Genomic DNA, 15,155 nt, shown 5'->3' on the forward strand with positions numbered 1-15,155 from the left:
ATAGAACATTATTTTGAGATATTCATCAAGTAAACATTTAATTTTATACTAAGTGCAATCAGAGAGATGAGCACTTGTCTCTTCAAACAATCTGAGGTCTAATTGAAGTGCTCATACAAGTTCAAAGGCAATTCTTTGCTCATCTTGCTTTAAAAATTACTTGAAATTAATCCCAAATTAAAGTTCCAACTATTCAAAACACAAACAAATGGAACCTACTATCAATTAATTTAAAATATTCTTTAAAATGCTAAAAAACACTAATAGCACACAAATTAGGAATACAGAATTACAATATACTTAATCATGTATATATTTGAATATATGTTAAACCTAAATACCATGAGTGAACAACCAATAACTGAATCTTGCCTGGAAGGCAATGCTTAAGTGTCAGCCTTGGGATGAGTACGTTGGGATCTACTTCTAGAGTTATGTCTCTGGGTTGGATATCATGTTTTGGTGTTCTGTCTTCAGACAAGGAATGATGTCTGCTGGCTTTAAAGTTAGAAAACTGCTTTAATTCTGAGAGAATTCTATTCTTGAAGAGGTTATTATTACAAAGTTCACTCCTAGATTCATGTATAGCAGTGAACAAAAAACATCTGTTGAAGAATAATTATTTTTAATTGTTTTTGCATTGGACTTTCAAGAAGCCTTACACCAAAGAAATGAAAGGCTGAATCATCAGATCTGTCAACCCTCCAATAATGAACATCCTTAGCACATTCATGAATTCCACTGCTAAAACACCAGTAAGACTCCATATAGATGCCACTGCAATTAGTCTGGCTGGTATACTAATATAAGATCCTTCCTGGTTATGTTTTACCAGTTACTAATTTGAACTCATGAAATAAGTGAATATCTCATGTTTAGTCATACTGGCTATCACCCCCACCTCTTGGAACACAAGGGACGCTGATGTGCTAGTTTGTCAACTATCTTTGATGCTGCTCATTTTAGAATTCGAAGTGTTCTCAAAATGGTCCTGCCAATAATACTCTGTGGTGACCATTAATTAATAATATGGATTTAAATATGTCTTGTAAGTGTAGCTGTGTCAAACTCTTATGACTTACAAGGTGTATTCTGTAAAGACTTATATATTGATCAAGTGGCAGCAGGAGTTGCAGTTCATGATGAGCCTAGTATCAGTGACCTTTTTGTACACAGATTTGTTTAAGTTATGTTAGGATCTGGTGAAAATGTTTAGATTTGCTGGTTTTGTTCTAATTCATCTTGAAATGAATTTTTGAGTGGTAACTTGATAAGTGCAGTAAAGCATCCTTAATTCTTCATGTCTGCAACTCCAAATGACTAACACGTTGAATACTTATTTCCCCTCTAGAATTTGGGAGACAATGAAGCTGTTCTATGAATGAAGCTTAAAAGGTGATCAAAAATATCTCAGCTAGCAAGGATGATAGAAAACGACTCCATGCTAAGACCAGACCTCTGCACACAATAGACCATAAATTTAAATAGGTTCCCCTGCTGAGAGGGTGTGCAATCCATGACATTTTGTTTAATGGGTTTGATACAACCTATATGGAAACCTTGATATATAATGCTTTTAAAGTGGTTTTTAACTTCCTCTAAGGATATGATCACATACATCACATATATATGTCAAAGGAAACCAACATATCTTGTGTTGGTTTCCAACATATCTAGGATGTCTTGAAATTTGGACTTTAAGTGACTTAAGTGAGCTATATTTCTAACATAATACAAGTTCAATGGAGTGATTTCACAAAATAATTTCACCAACTACTTGAAATTATTTTGTGAATAATTTCAGACATTACCCACCACTGGTGTTGCTTTTGGCTAGATATCCTGTCTTTTGAAATTTGATATTAACAAGCATATAAGGAGCTTCCCAGTCATTCAAATTTAATACTTTGCAGATTATCTATTTTCTTACTTTCTACAAGGAAATTAAGTTTCTGCTTAACTCTTCTTTCTATTCTTGCTATTGAATCTTTTGAAATAGCCACTGTATGTGCCCTTATCCTGGGGAAAGCCAAGTAGTGACAGTAATATCAGTTCGTTAAGAGCACAGCATTTCTCTCACCAGTCTTGGATAAGTGAATAAATCCACCAGCCTGAAGGCCTTCAAGAGCTATTTTAGTTCCTTCTCGTGTTAATTTGCTTGGCCAAGATGTCCCTGTAGTCTGCATGCTGAAAGATATGGAGAGCTTCAGTACTGATAAGTTATTGGCCATCTGTCATGATATTCGGGAATAACATTATTCTGAGCGGAGATTAGATGTATTGTAATTCTAGGTACGTAATTTTATGCTATCAGCATTTTTGAATACTTAGTCCCATTTGATTTTTTCTTGCCTTCAATTTTTGTTATCAGAGAACAATTGAAACTTGAACTTAATTTGGGATTAATTGCAAGTAATTTTAAATGTAAAATAGGTCATAATTACATGAGCACGTTTGCATTGGAAGCATTCTGAGCATATGTGTCTCTTTGATTGCTCTTGGCATGTAATAAAATGTGTGCTTAATGAATCTGATGTATACCATCTCACACTAATCCCTTATTTGTAATATAATGCCAGTTTATGTAATACTGCATTAACCTGGCAGTGCTGGTGCTCCCCGTTTGTAACAAACAAGGTGGTGGGAAACCTGATTAGGTGCCAATCTTCATTTTAATTTCTACACAAACAATGCAAATATTTTATCTTTTTCTTAATGGATTGCAATACTTATTGTATGTAACTTTGAGTTTTAATAAAAAAAAATTAATTTTTAAAACATGCTGTGTTTTCTCAACCATTTTCAAAAAAAAACAAAAAAAAAAGAAGAAAATATTAACAAACATTAATCTATTAGTCAGTTCCATTTTCCAATTTAAAAAACCATTACAATGTGTGAAATTTGAAACAGGTATATGTGCATTATTTTTGATTATTATGTACATAAATATTTTAAAAAATATTGAAAACAAATATCAGTTTATTAATTTTACTTTTGTTTTCAGATTTATTTCAAATTCAGCATGCTTCAAAGTGCACAAAATTATCTCGAGAGAATATCAGGTTTCGTGTTCTCATCTTTATTATGCAAAAACAATAATAAAATCTTACATAAACAACCTATAGACTGAAAATGTTTATAGAACTAGTGGGAAAGGAAAGCAAGTAACTCTAAACTAAATCACCAGCATAACATGTATTTCAAAAATTCATAGCAATGTTGATGTTTCACAATTGTTACTTTTCACACAAACAAGTGCAAAGCCAGTGGCAGATAACCTGACAGGTTCTCATATGCAATTACTCTGTAAAAACTGTACAAACTCACTTCAGAAACTATTGCACTGAAAGTTTGACTATATTTAGGAAGGCAGAAAAAAATTTCAGATTTTTAATCATTAACTATTAACATAAGATTGTTCAGAAAGCCACCTGTCAGGTGTTCTGTGACTGCTGCCAGTTGGTATTACTGCATGTGTTATTATACAATATTTTACTTTAGGTCATTTGTTAATTTTAAATCCAACTTAACCTGAAGCCAGGACTCCAGAGAAAAATCCAGAAACACTGCAGTCACTCTGAGAATGGAAATATATAATTATTTCTAAAACTGTCAGTAATAATAAGATATTACTTTTTCAGCAACATAGTGTAATTTGTGTTACTTTCTACTATAGCTTAGCTAGTGCCTACGTAGCAGCTTGGATAGTTATGCTGGAGACATTCTGTTTATCTATCTGTCACTGAAACTACACACCTGTCAGATTAATGTGCTGATAACACATGCTACTAAAGAGAATGCGATGCTTGCATTTGAATGATAGCTGAAGGACTTACATACCTGCCATTATCTTTTGGAGAGCTGCAAGTCTAAAATCTGGTTCAGTCTGGCAGCAAGAAATCTAATACTAAGAGATCTAATAAAGGCCAAATAATGCTACGTGTCAAATTTGACAGGTGATGTTAAGTGTTTCAAGATGTATCTGTAGTGAAATTTTTTCCTATTAAGAACTAATAACAGATACAATAAATTCAATATAACACTAATTATTTATCAAAACAAAGGGGCTGCAAAACTTTAAATTTAAAATTTGCATTGATATTGTAAAGTAAAATGTAACTTAGTTTATTACGTACACATTGCAATAAAAATATTACATTTACAGAATGACCAGAGTGATTATTTTAGAGACCAATAGTACAATATTACATCTGAAAAGCAAAAACGTTCTCCCAATATTGCTTTATTTTCTTATTCAATATAAACATTTTTAACAAAATAATTTAATACAAAACTGAATATAAATTCATCAGAATAATTTTTTTGAGAAATGTTACAAACAATCTTCAGGGAGTAGAGGTAGCCTAATGTTTTGGAAGCTGTCTTGTTCCCTTCTTTTCTTCATCTGAGGCTTAAATTAGTTTTGGGTGTAGGCCTTGCAGCTGTAGATCCATGGCTCATGACGGCTGCACTCAAAACTAATTTAAGCTTCGGAAAAGGAAGGGAGCAAGGCAACTCCCAAAGCGTTCAGGCAACCACCTCCCCTTGAATATCCCATCCTCCCTCAAGATCAATGGGGAACAAATTATATCACATAACTCTCACAATTTAATAAATTATATTGTATATACAAATATTAATCTGCCTGTGCAACAGTAATAGTTTTTCCTTTGGGATCATCAAAATGGTCCATAGTTTTAATCTCAAACAGAGCGTAGATACCAACTGCCAAGATTGAAGTAAAGACTAAAATAACAATCAATCCCATCCAAATAGGAATTGTAAAAAATGGAGTGCAATCAAAGCTGTCAGCAAAAACTTTTGACTCGTTCACACCATATGGCTGGATCTGCAAAAGACACCATATTATATAACTTTATCTATGCATCTTTTCAATAAAGCAATATTAAAATTAAAAAAAAAAAAAAAAAAAAACAAGGATAACAATGGCATTTCTATACTAAATTTTTGAATGGTCCAATAAAACTTTGATATTAATATAGTATTAATAAATATGCTAATCATAATCATCAATGCTTCATTTGCCTCTTTTACTTACAGTGCCAATTCACTTTATCAGGACCACGAGCTAACAGTATTGGAACACCACTGACTCCAACCACTGCTTCAACACACCATGGAGTAAACATGATATTGAAAAGTGACACGAGGAATACTGAACCATTTGTCCAAAAAAATTATCCTCAATTCTCAGAGTGACATATAAAAGATTATGTTGATCGACACCCCTTTCCAGTTCATCCCACAGATACTCAATGGGATTCAGATCAGATGTTTGAAAGTCTTTCTCATGTACTTCAAACCACTCTTTTACAAATTTGGTATGGAGGATGATTGCACTGTTATCCTGAAAATACTCGTCTGTAGGGCTAAATATGCAATACTGCAGGATGTACTTGAGTACAATGATGTTTGGATATGCTCTGGTGTTCATAGTGCACTCCACGATCAGGGGACTGAGGATACACTACAAAAATCTGCCCCATACCATTACACCTCCTCCAACAGCCTGTACTGTCAGAACATGACAGAATACTTCTAGTGTCTTGTTTGGTTTCCTCCATATGGTATACATTCTTTTATCAGTGCCGAAAAGTGTAAATCAGGATTCATTTGGCCACAATATAATTAAATTGTGTCGCGTGAATTGTATTACCGGGCTTCAATTCTCTGCTCCCACACCTTGCATTCCTGGTACCAATAGTCATTTTCTGGTTGGCATTCAAGATCAGTGGCTTCCATAAAGGTCATCTACTCCCATTGTGCATTCTTTGCATGGTGCCTTATGATGTTCCCACATTAAATGCAGAAGTTTAACTGTTCCAATTTCCACCTTACATTTTCAGCTGCAGCTGTGGCTGTTCAGATGTTTTCTGGGCATTTTTCTATTTATTAAAAACTCAAATGACATATTTTTTAACACTGGAAGCAGAGCCATCCTCTCTGCCACAGTACCTGTATCTGCTAAATGCACATTGACAATTATACTCTTTAGAAGTCCACATTATCCAATTTCTGGTGAACTGATTTTGGACATTAACTGGGTCACATGGCTTTATAACACTTTCCTTCACATATCACCCATCATGTGACCTCTTTGATGTACATATTTCTGCACAGAAATAAAATCCTAATAAAGTGACAATGCAGTTTATTTCATCTAAATATTTATCATCCATTCCTCTATAAATTAGCATTAGTATTAGTATTAGTAACGGCCGTATGGTGCAAGAAAGCCTATGGCTTATGCTGCACCAGCCAAAAAAAAAAAAAATCCGAACAAAACAATGATAAAAACAAAAATTAAATAAATAAATAATAATAATTAATAAAGAAATAAAAATAATAAAATGAAATTAAAAATTAAATAAAAAGGAAATTAATCCTATCATCCTATGCGCTTCCCTTACCCGAAAGTACTATCCAGATGACCTTTGAATTTCCCCAAACTGTCGGCCTCTACCACCCATGAAGGCAACTTATTCCAGTAATTTATAACTCGCTGGCTAAAATAAAACTTCCTGCAGTCCAATCTAAACATTTCCCCGCGTAACTTGAATTTATGTCCCCTAGTTCTAGCATCATTTATAATCTTGAAAATTTTGTCCTCATTCAGTTGACTGATGCCTCTCAGAGCCTTAAACACCTCAATCAAATCTCCTCTAAGGTGTCTAGTTTCCAAACTCTGCAACCCACATATTCGAAGTCTTTCTTCATAAGGACGCCCTTTTGCCGATCTCACCAGGCGAGTTACCCTTCTTTGCACCCTTTCAAGAAGCTCGATGTCTTTCTTTAGGTGCGGTCTCCATACTTGAACACAGTATTCCAAGTGTGGTCTAACATAGGCCTTATATAATGGGATTATCACGTCCCTATCTCTACTTCCAAAAGTTCGATAGATCATCGATAGGACACCATGGGCCTTCCTTGCAACCTGTTTACAATGCTCAGAGAATTTCATGTCTGACCGTATTGTAACACCCAAGTCCCTTTCCTCCAGTACTGGGTTTAGTTGAACTCCACCAAGTGAATAAGTTATTTTGGGATTACTGTTTCCCAGGTGTAATACCTTACACTTTGTTGGATTAAAGCACAGCTGCCATTTTTCTGACCATTCTTGAAGTCTATCTAGGTCTCTCTGAAGAAGCTCAGCTTGACAGTGATCATTAACTACTCTACCAATTTTAACATCATCTGCAAATTTAGACATCACGCCCTCTATCCCTTCATCAATGTCGTTTATGAAAATTAAAAACAACAGTGGTCCTAATACTGATCCTTGGGGAACCCCACTTCTTACATCAACCCAATCTGAGGAATAGCCATTTATCACAACCCTCTGCCTCCTGCCCTGAAGCCATCCTTCTATCCATCTAAGGATTTTCCCAGTGATTCCAACCTGTTCCAGCTTATAAAGCAACCGCTCATGTGGGACTGAGTCAAAAGCTTTGCTGAAATCTAAATAAACAATGTCGAAATTATTCCCTAAATCCAGCTCGTGAGTGACCCTTTCGAAATAGCGAACCAGATTTGTTAAACATGATTTTCCCTTTACAAAACCATGCTGAGTATCCTTGAGAATTTCAATTCTATCCAAATGATCCTGAATTCCACCCTTGATCAATGCCTCCATGATTTTCCCTACTACTGAAGTCAGACTGACAGGTCGATAATTTCCCACTTCACTTTTAGAGCCACCCTTATGTATGGGAGATACATTTGCACTTTTCCAATCCAAGGGAATCTCCCCAGAGTCTAGTGATGCTCGCATAACCAGCCTCAGTGGTTCAATGCACTCGCTTGCCGCCTCTCTCAAGATTATAGGGTATATTCCATCAACTCCAGGCGCCTTACTAGTCTGTAGGCTTGAAAGTTTTTTCATTAAATAATCTTGCGAAATTTCAATATCATTAATTACATATTTTTTAACTTTGCTCCCACGATTTCCCATTGCCACAACAGGCTTTTCATTTGTAAATATCGATGCAAAATAACTGTTGAGTTCATCTGCAACGGCAGCTGGTGTATTTATTACTATCCCCTTTCCCTTACGTAAAGGTCCGATCTGGTTTGTCCTGCTCTTCTTGGCATTTATATATGTGAAGAATTCTTTATCCCCCCTCTTTGCTCTGTTTGCTAGTGATTTCTCATAAACTGCCTTTGCCTGTCGAACCTTTTCTGTGGCTCTATAACACACCACCTTGTAGCTGTTATAGGCTTCAGTACTTTTTATTGCTCTGTAACGTTTCCATGCCACCTTTTTCTGCTCAAGTAATGTGGCAACTTCACTATTCATCCAACTTGGAACCCTTCTCGTGGAGTATTTTTTTAATGGTATATACGCATTCAAGGCATCTGTGATTAATGTTTTAAAAGCGTACCACAGTTCAATTGTATTCATTCTCTGCACGATATCTACCCAGTTAATAGAGGCCATGTAGTACCTTAAGGCATCGTAATTTCCTTTTCTGAAATTAAAACCCATTCCTTTGCCTTTTACTTCTGCTACCTCTCTCGTCATCATCCACCGTAGAACTCCGTGATCACTTCCTGCTACTGGTTCCTCTACTGTCAGCACTGTTATGTCATCTGATTCATGTGTGATGATGAGGTCTAGGATATTCTTTTCTCTAGTACTTTCCCTGACATGTTGATACAAATAACAGTCATCTAGTTGATTTAAAAATTTTGTTCCCCATGTCGAGTTTCCTTCCCATTTACTCCAATCAATTAGAGGCAAATTGAAATCACCCATAATAAGGCATTGACGCTTACTTGCCCATTCCATTTGCATGTAGAGGCTTTTGTCATAGTCTTCACAATCACCTGGTCTGTAGATTACGCCTACTCGCATTGTACCTTTGTTTCCAACTATCTCACACCATACAGACTCTATACTAGCATGTGAAATGTCTGAATCTGGGAAAGCTATCGTCGCACTCAGGCTGCTTCTGATAAGAAGCATTACCCCACCACCCCTTCTATCTACTCTATCCTTCCTAAATACATTATACAAGCCGTACTGAAACTCATCATCCCCAATTTCCGGGTGGCACCACGTCTCCGTAAGCCCTATTATGTCCGCGTTACTTGTTTTAACCAGCAGTTCGAATTCGCTCATTTTATTGACGACACTTCTAACGTTACTGTATATATATTTTTTTTTTTTTTTTTTTGATTTGGTAGTTGTTGGCGCATCGGCTTCTGTGGCCATATTGCACCTCCCAAGGTTTTTGCAGTACTTTGATCCAAGCCCGAGGCGGGAATCGAACCCGCGACCTTTGGGTTGCCGGGCAGGTACTTTACCCACTCGGCTTGCCCGGTCGGCACGTTACTGTATAAACAATTAAGATTTACTGTTCTTGTATATTTAACAACCCTAACACAACCCTTGAAGTTATTTAGGCTCTCTTCCCTGATATTAGCTACCTGCTCACGTGAAACGTCTTTGCCCCCAGAACATCTAGATAATACGTCCAGTTGGGGTAACAGATAAGAACTCTTAAGGTATGTGCAAGAGTTACATTGACCAATATTATCAGATAAACGCGTGTCAGTATTACCCACATCCCCCCTAACTAGCAGTTTCCCTGAGCCTTTAAGGTATCCTCAATAATACTGGCAAAAACTTTTGCACCACCTTTGTTTAAGTGTATCCCGTCTCTACAAAACAAATTCCTTCTACCTACAAGTGTGGGCCATGCTGATAGAAATTTACCCCCTAAAGCCTTGCAGATTCCTTCAAGTCTTGAGTTAATCCACAAGGCTCTGTACATATAATCCCTCCTATCGTGTCTGGGCAGAATTGCAGACACATAGACATTATGGCCTAGCTCGCGACATTTCCTCAGCATGGTCCTGTATTTTTCCAACAAATCGTCAGATCGTGTACGTTTAATATCGTTTGTCCCCACATGAATAATAATATTTTCTTTACCCCCTTTAAAATCTGACAGTCTGTTGGTGACATCATCAATAGTTGCTCCCGGCAGAGGCATTTGATGCAAGAAAGCAAGCTTATGCAGCATCAGCCAAAAAAATAAATAAATATAAAATAACCACTTCCACTACACCCCTCTGTTCGTTCGGTATACCTGTCCAGCTGAGCCTTAAATTTATTTAGGCTATCAACTTCCACAACAAGGGATGGAAGTCTGTTCCACCAACCAACCACCCGCTGGCTAAAGGCAAATTTCCTCACGTCTATCCTGCATCTGTCTTTCCTCAATTTGAATTTATGCCCTCTCAGGTGATTATTCTGAGCAAGAGGAACAATCCCATCAGCAATGAGTATGCTCAAACCATTCAAGGCTTTATACACCTCTATCAGATCACCTCGCTGGTGCCTAGTCTCCAGACACTGTAATTTGCAAAACTTAAGCCTTTCTTCGAAAGAGTACCCCCCTTGTTCCATTCATTAATCTTGTTGCCCTTCTCTGTACTCGTTCCAGCAGCTCTCCATCCTTCTTGAAATGATGCCTAAAGACCTGTATACAGACAGTACTCTAGATATGGCCTGATCATTGCCTTATACAAGGGAATAATCATCTCTTTATCCCTGCTAGAAAAATTTGTATATATCATTGCCAATACACCATGAGCTACTCTTGCAGCCCATCTGCACTGCTCAGAGAACTTCTATCTGCCTGCACAACCACCCCCAGGTCCCTTTCAATCTCTACCACTGTCAGTATAGACCACAGAGTTGATACGTTGCTCTGGGGTTGCTGTTTCCCATATGTACTACTTTACATTTGTCAATGTTAAACTTCATTTGCCACCTCTCAGCCCATCTGCTTAACCTTTCCAGATCCTGTTGCAGTAGCATAGTGTCAGTAGTGTCCTTGACAACCTTGCCAACCTTCGTATCGTCTGCAAACTTGAACATTAAGCTTGATATACCATCCTCAATATCATTTATAAATAAATGAAAACAATAATGGACCCAATACTGAACCCTGAGGGACTCCTCTAATAACATTAGTCCACGATGAGCAATGTCCATTGATTACCACTCTCGGTCTTCTCCCCCTCAACCACCCCTTTATCCATAGCAGCAATTTGCCTCCAATGCCACACTGCTCCAATTTGTGCAGCAGTCTTCCATGTGCAACAGTATCAAAAGCCTTTCTAAGATCCAATTATATAATATCCAAGTTATTCCTGCATCCACTTCTTTTGTGACTGCATCATAGTATCCAATCAAATTAATTGGTCAGGCAAGACTTCCCCTTAACAAAACCATGCTGTGTCCGAGCTATAACTGAAGTCTTGTCTAGATGATCCTGCAGTGCTTCTTTAACCAGTGCCTCCATTAATTTTCCGGGAACAGAAGTTAAACTAACAGGTCTAGCATTAGCATTAGTAGAGGCATTTGATGCAAGAAAGCAAGCTTATGCAGCATCAGCCAAAAAAAAAAAAAAAAAAGTAACATAAATAAATAAAAATAACCACTTCCACTTCACCCCTCTGTCCGTTCGAAATACCTGTCCACCTGAGCCTTAAACTTATTTAGGCTATCAACTTCCACGACAAGGGATGGAAGTCTGTTCCACCCACCAACCACCCGCTGGCTAAAGGCAAATTTCCGCACATCTATCCTACATCTGTCTTTCCTCAATTTGAATTTATGCCCTCTCAGGTGATTATTCTGAGCAAGAGGAAGAATCCCATCAGCATTGAGCATGCTCAAACCATTCAAGGCTTTGTACACCTCTATCAGATCACCTCGCTGGTGCCTAGTCTCCAGACACTGTAATTTGCAAAACTTAAGCCTTTCTTCATAATAGCAACCCTTTGTTCCATTCGCTAGCCTTGTTGCCCTTCTCTGTACCCATTCCAGCAGCTCTACATCCTTCTTGAAATGAGGCCTCCAGACCTCTATACAGTACTGAACGTGTGGCCTGACCATTGCCTTATACAAGGGAATAATTACCTCCTTATCCCGGCTAGAAAAATTCTTGTATATCATTGATAAAACACCATGAGCTACTCTTGCAGCCCGTCTGCACTGCTCAGAGAACTTCATATCTGCCTGCACAACCACCCCCAGGTCCCTTTCATTCTCTACCACTGTCAGTGTAGTACCACAGAGTTGATACGTTGCTCTGGGGTTGCTGTTTCCCATATGTAGTACTTTACATTTGTCAATGTTAAACTTCATTTGCCACCTCTCAGCCCATCTGCTCAACCTTTCCAGATCCTGTTGCAGCAGCATAGTGTCAGTAGTGTCCTTGACAACCCTGCCAACCTTCGTATCGTCTGCAAACTTGGACATTAAGCCTGATATACCATCATCAATATCATTTATAAATACAGAAAACAATAAAGGACCCAATACTGAACCCTGAGGGACTCCACTAATAACATTAGTCCACGATGAGCAGTGTCCATTGATTACCACTCTCTGTCTTCTCCCCCTTAACCACCCCTTTATCCATAGCAGCAATTTGCCTCCAATGCCACACTGCTCCAATTTGTGCAGCAGTCTTCCATGTGCAACAGTATCAAAAGCCTTTCTAAGATCCAAGTATATAATATCAAAGTTATTCCCTGCATCCAGTTCTTTTGTGACTGCATCATAGTATCCAATCAAATTGGTCAGGCAAGACTTACCCTTAACAAAACCATGCTGTGTCCTAGCTATAACTGAAGCCTTGTCTAGATGATCCTGCAGTGCTTCTTTCACCAGTGCCTCCATTAATTTTCCGGGAACAGAAGTTAAACACACAGGTCTATAATTACTTGTGTCAGCCTTTGATCCCCCTTTGTGAATTGGGGTCACATTTGCACATCTCCAGTCCATGGGTACCTCCCCTGAGTCCAAGGAAGCTCTCATAATTATGGCTAAGGGTTTGCTTACCTCCTTTGCTGCCTCCTTTAATATAACTGGATAGATCCCATCCACCCCAGCTGCCTTTCTTGTGTTTATCTTCAACAATTTCTCCTCCACTTTGCTCTCAGTTATTACAAGATTCTCTAGCTTACTGCTAGAGTTGAATACACCTCTGGCATTCCCCTCGCTGAATAACTCCTCATGTGTGAATGTCGATGCAAAATATTCATTTAGTTTGTTAGCTACCTGAGCAGGGTCATCAACAGTTGACCCATCGATCTCAAGTGGACCAATCTGATTCATCCCCTTCCTTCTAGAGTTTTCATAAGTAAAGAACTCTTTGCTGTTTTTCTTCGCATCCCTTGCCAAGGATCTCTCGTAATCTGCCTTCGCCTGCCGAACCTCCTTTGTAACTTGGTTACAGATCAGCTTGTATCTATCATAGGCTTCTGTGTCACGTGTTAATTTGTATGTATCCCATGCATTTTTCTTCTCTGCCATATGTTTCATTAGTTCATCTGACATCCATTTAGGCCTAAACCTTGAACAATATTTCTTAGTTGGTATGTAAAGCCTAGTAGCTTCCAAGATAAGTTCTTTGAATGCTTCCCATTTTGAATTTGCTGTTGGTAACATCGCCAGTTGGTCCCACTGTATAGAATTTAAATACTGTCTCAGTCCATCGTAGTTGCCTTTACGAAAGCAATACCCCTTCCCTTTACCCCTAATGGTAGTTACCACTTTGAGTAAATCCCACTTCAGCACACTGTGATCACTGCCACCTGGTTCATTTACCTGCAGATTCTTATGCATGAAGAATCATTACTGATAATCAAATCAAGAGTATTACTCCCTCTAGTTGCCTCCAGAACATGCTGATGTAGAAAACAATAATCCAATAAATCCACAAAAGCCTTGCTAGTGTGTGAGTGACCAGCCCCCAAATTGCAGTCAATATCTGGGAAATTAAAATCCCCCATTATAAGACTCTCTAATTTACTGGCCCACTCTATTTCCCTGTGCAGTTTCTTATTATACTCATCAGAGTCATTAGGCCTATAGCACACTGCTACTCTCAATTTTGATCTCCCAATGCTTATGTCACACCAAACTGACTCGACACTGCACTGTCTAGGGATGTCGAATGGCTTCACTTCCATGGATTTTATGTATTTCTTAACTAATAGCATAACCCTTCCTCCCTTCCTATCCTTTCTGTAGACATTGTACTCCCCAAATTCCAGTTCTGCATTCCTTATATCTGTGTGACACCACGTCTCTGAAATGGCCACAATATTTGCCTTTGATGTTTTGAGCAATACCTCAAATTCATCAAATTTATTTACTAAACTCCTAGCATTGGTGTACACGCAAGTATACATGCACCTGTTCTTTTTCTTAGCTATCCTTACACAACCCATGTGTTTACTTGTACCCCAATGATTCCCAGCAGTCTCTGAAATATCCTGCATCTTATTTTCCAGGCTGCGGCTCATTCCAATAGAAGCAGTGCAAGAATCACTTTCACCTCTGCCAGTGGCTACTATTAATCTATTAGTCCTTGTATTCCCCCAATCTAGCAGTTTTCCGACCCACCTAACACTGCTTCGATAGCATCAGCAAACATTCTTGCACCCTTTCTATTTAAGTGTATCCCATCCCTGTAGAAACAGTCTCTCCTGTTAACAAGTACAGACCAGGCTGGAAAAAATTCTACCCCTTGAGCCTTGCACAATCTTTTCAGGGCTGAATTGATCGACAAAATTCACATAAGCTTTTCAGTTTGACAAGATTTGGTGGAAGTTTATTCCCCGGCCAATTACCCTTTGCTAAAACCAAATTCTTACCTTTCTAGTCTGCAATTATTCATTCTTAATTTAAATTTATGTCCCCATGTGTATGAAAAAGACAAATTGCTATTTCTGATACAGTGATACTGGAAAGGAGCATCCAACTATACAGATACCAAAGGGAAGAGACAGTTCATTTTTTCATCAGTTTACTTCAGTTTCATCTTGTCAACAGAGATTTTCAACAAAGGGAAACAGTATATCTTAGAATAATCCTATATACTCCTAGATCTCTTATACTGATGCCTTGATTTCTTATATTGATTTCTACCATTTTCTACACCTTCAGAACCACTAGAAAGTTCTCACTTGATGTTTTTGTTTAGACAGCAACAGCATCAACAGTTTGATATATATATTGGGTGGTTATAAAATAAGTTTCCCCATTCAGGAGACCCCAGTGTCAAAACAGCACTGTGAAAATTGGTGAGTATGTCATTTAGAGTATG

General features: G+C 37.9%; 1 protein-coding gene across 1 annotated transcript in view; it reads right to left on the bottom strand.

Annotated features, from left to right (window-relative positions):
* Window positions 1-3,106: 3,106 nt before the first annotated feature.
* VhaAC45 (Vacuolar H[+] ATPase AC45 accessory subunit) overlaps window positions 3,107-15,155 on the bottom strand; it is a 235,691-nt gene continuing 223,642 nt past the window's right edge. Inside the window, exon 9 of the mRNA XM_090388204.1 lies at window positions 3,107-4,849. Within this exon, the coding sequence (XP_090244330.1) occupies window positions 4,637-4,849 (213 nt within the window). The 3' untranslated portion in view covers window positions 3,107-4,636. The remainder of the gene's footprint in view (window positions 4,850-15,155) is intronic.

Source organism: Mastigoproctus giganteus, chromosome 13 (assembly GCF_048544385.1).
Source record: "Mastigoproctus giganteus isolate SK-2022 chromosome 13, ASM4854438v1, whole genome shotgun sequence".
In the NCBI taxonomy this organism is placed as follows: Eukaryota; Metazoa; Arthropoda; class Arachnida; order Uropygi; family Thelyphonidae; genus Mastigoproctus; species Mastigoproctus giganteus.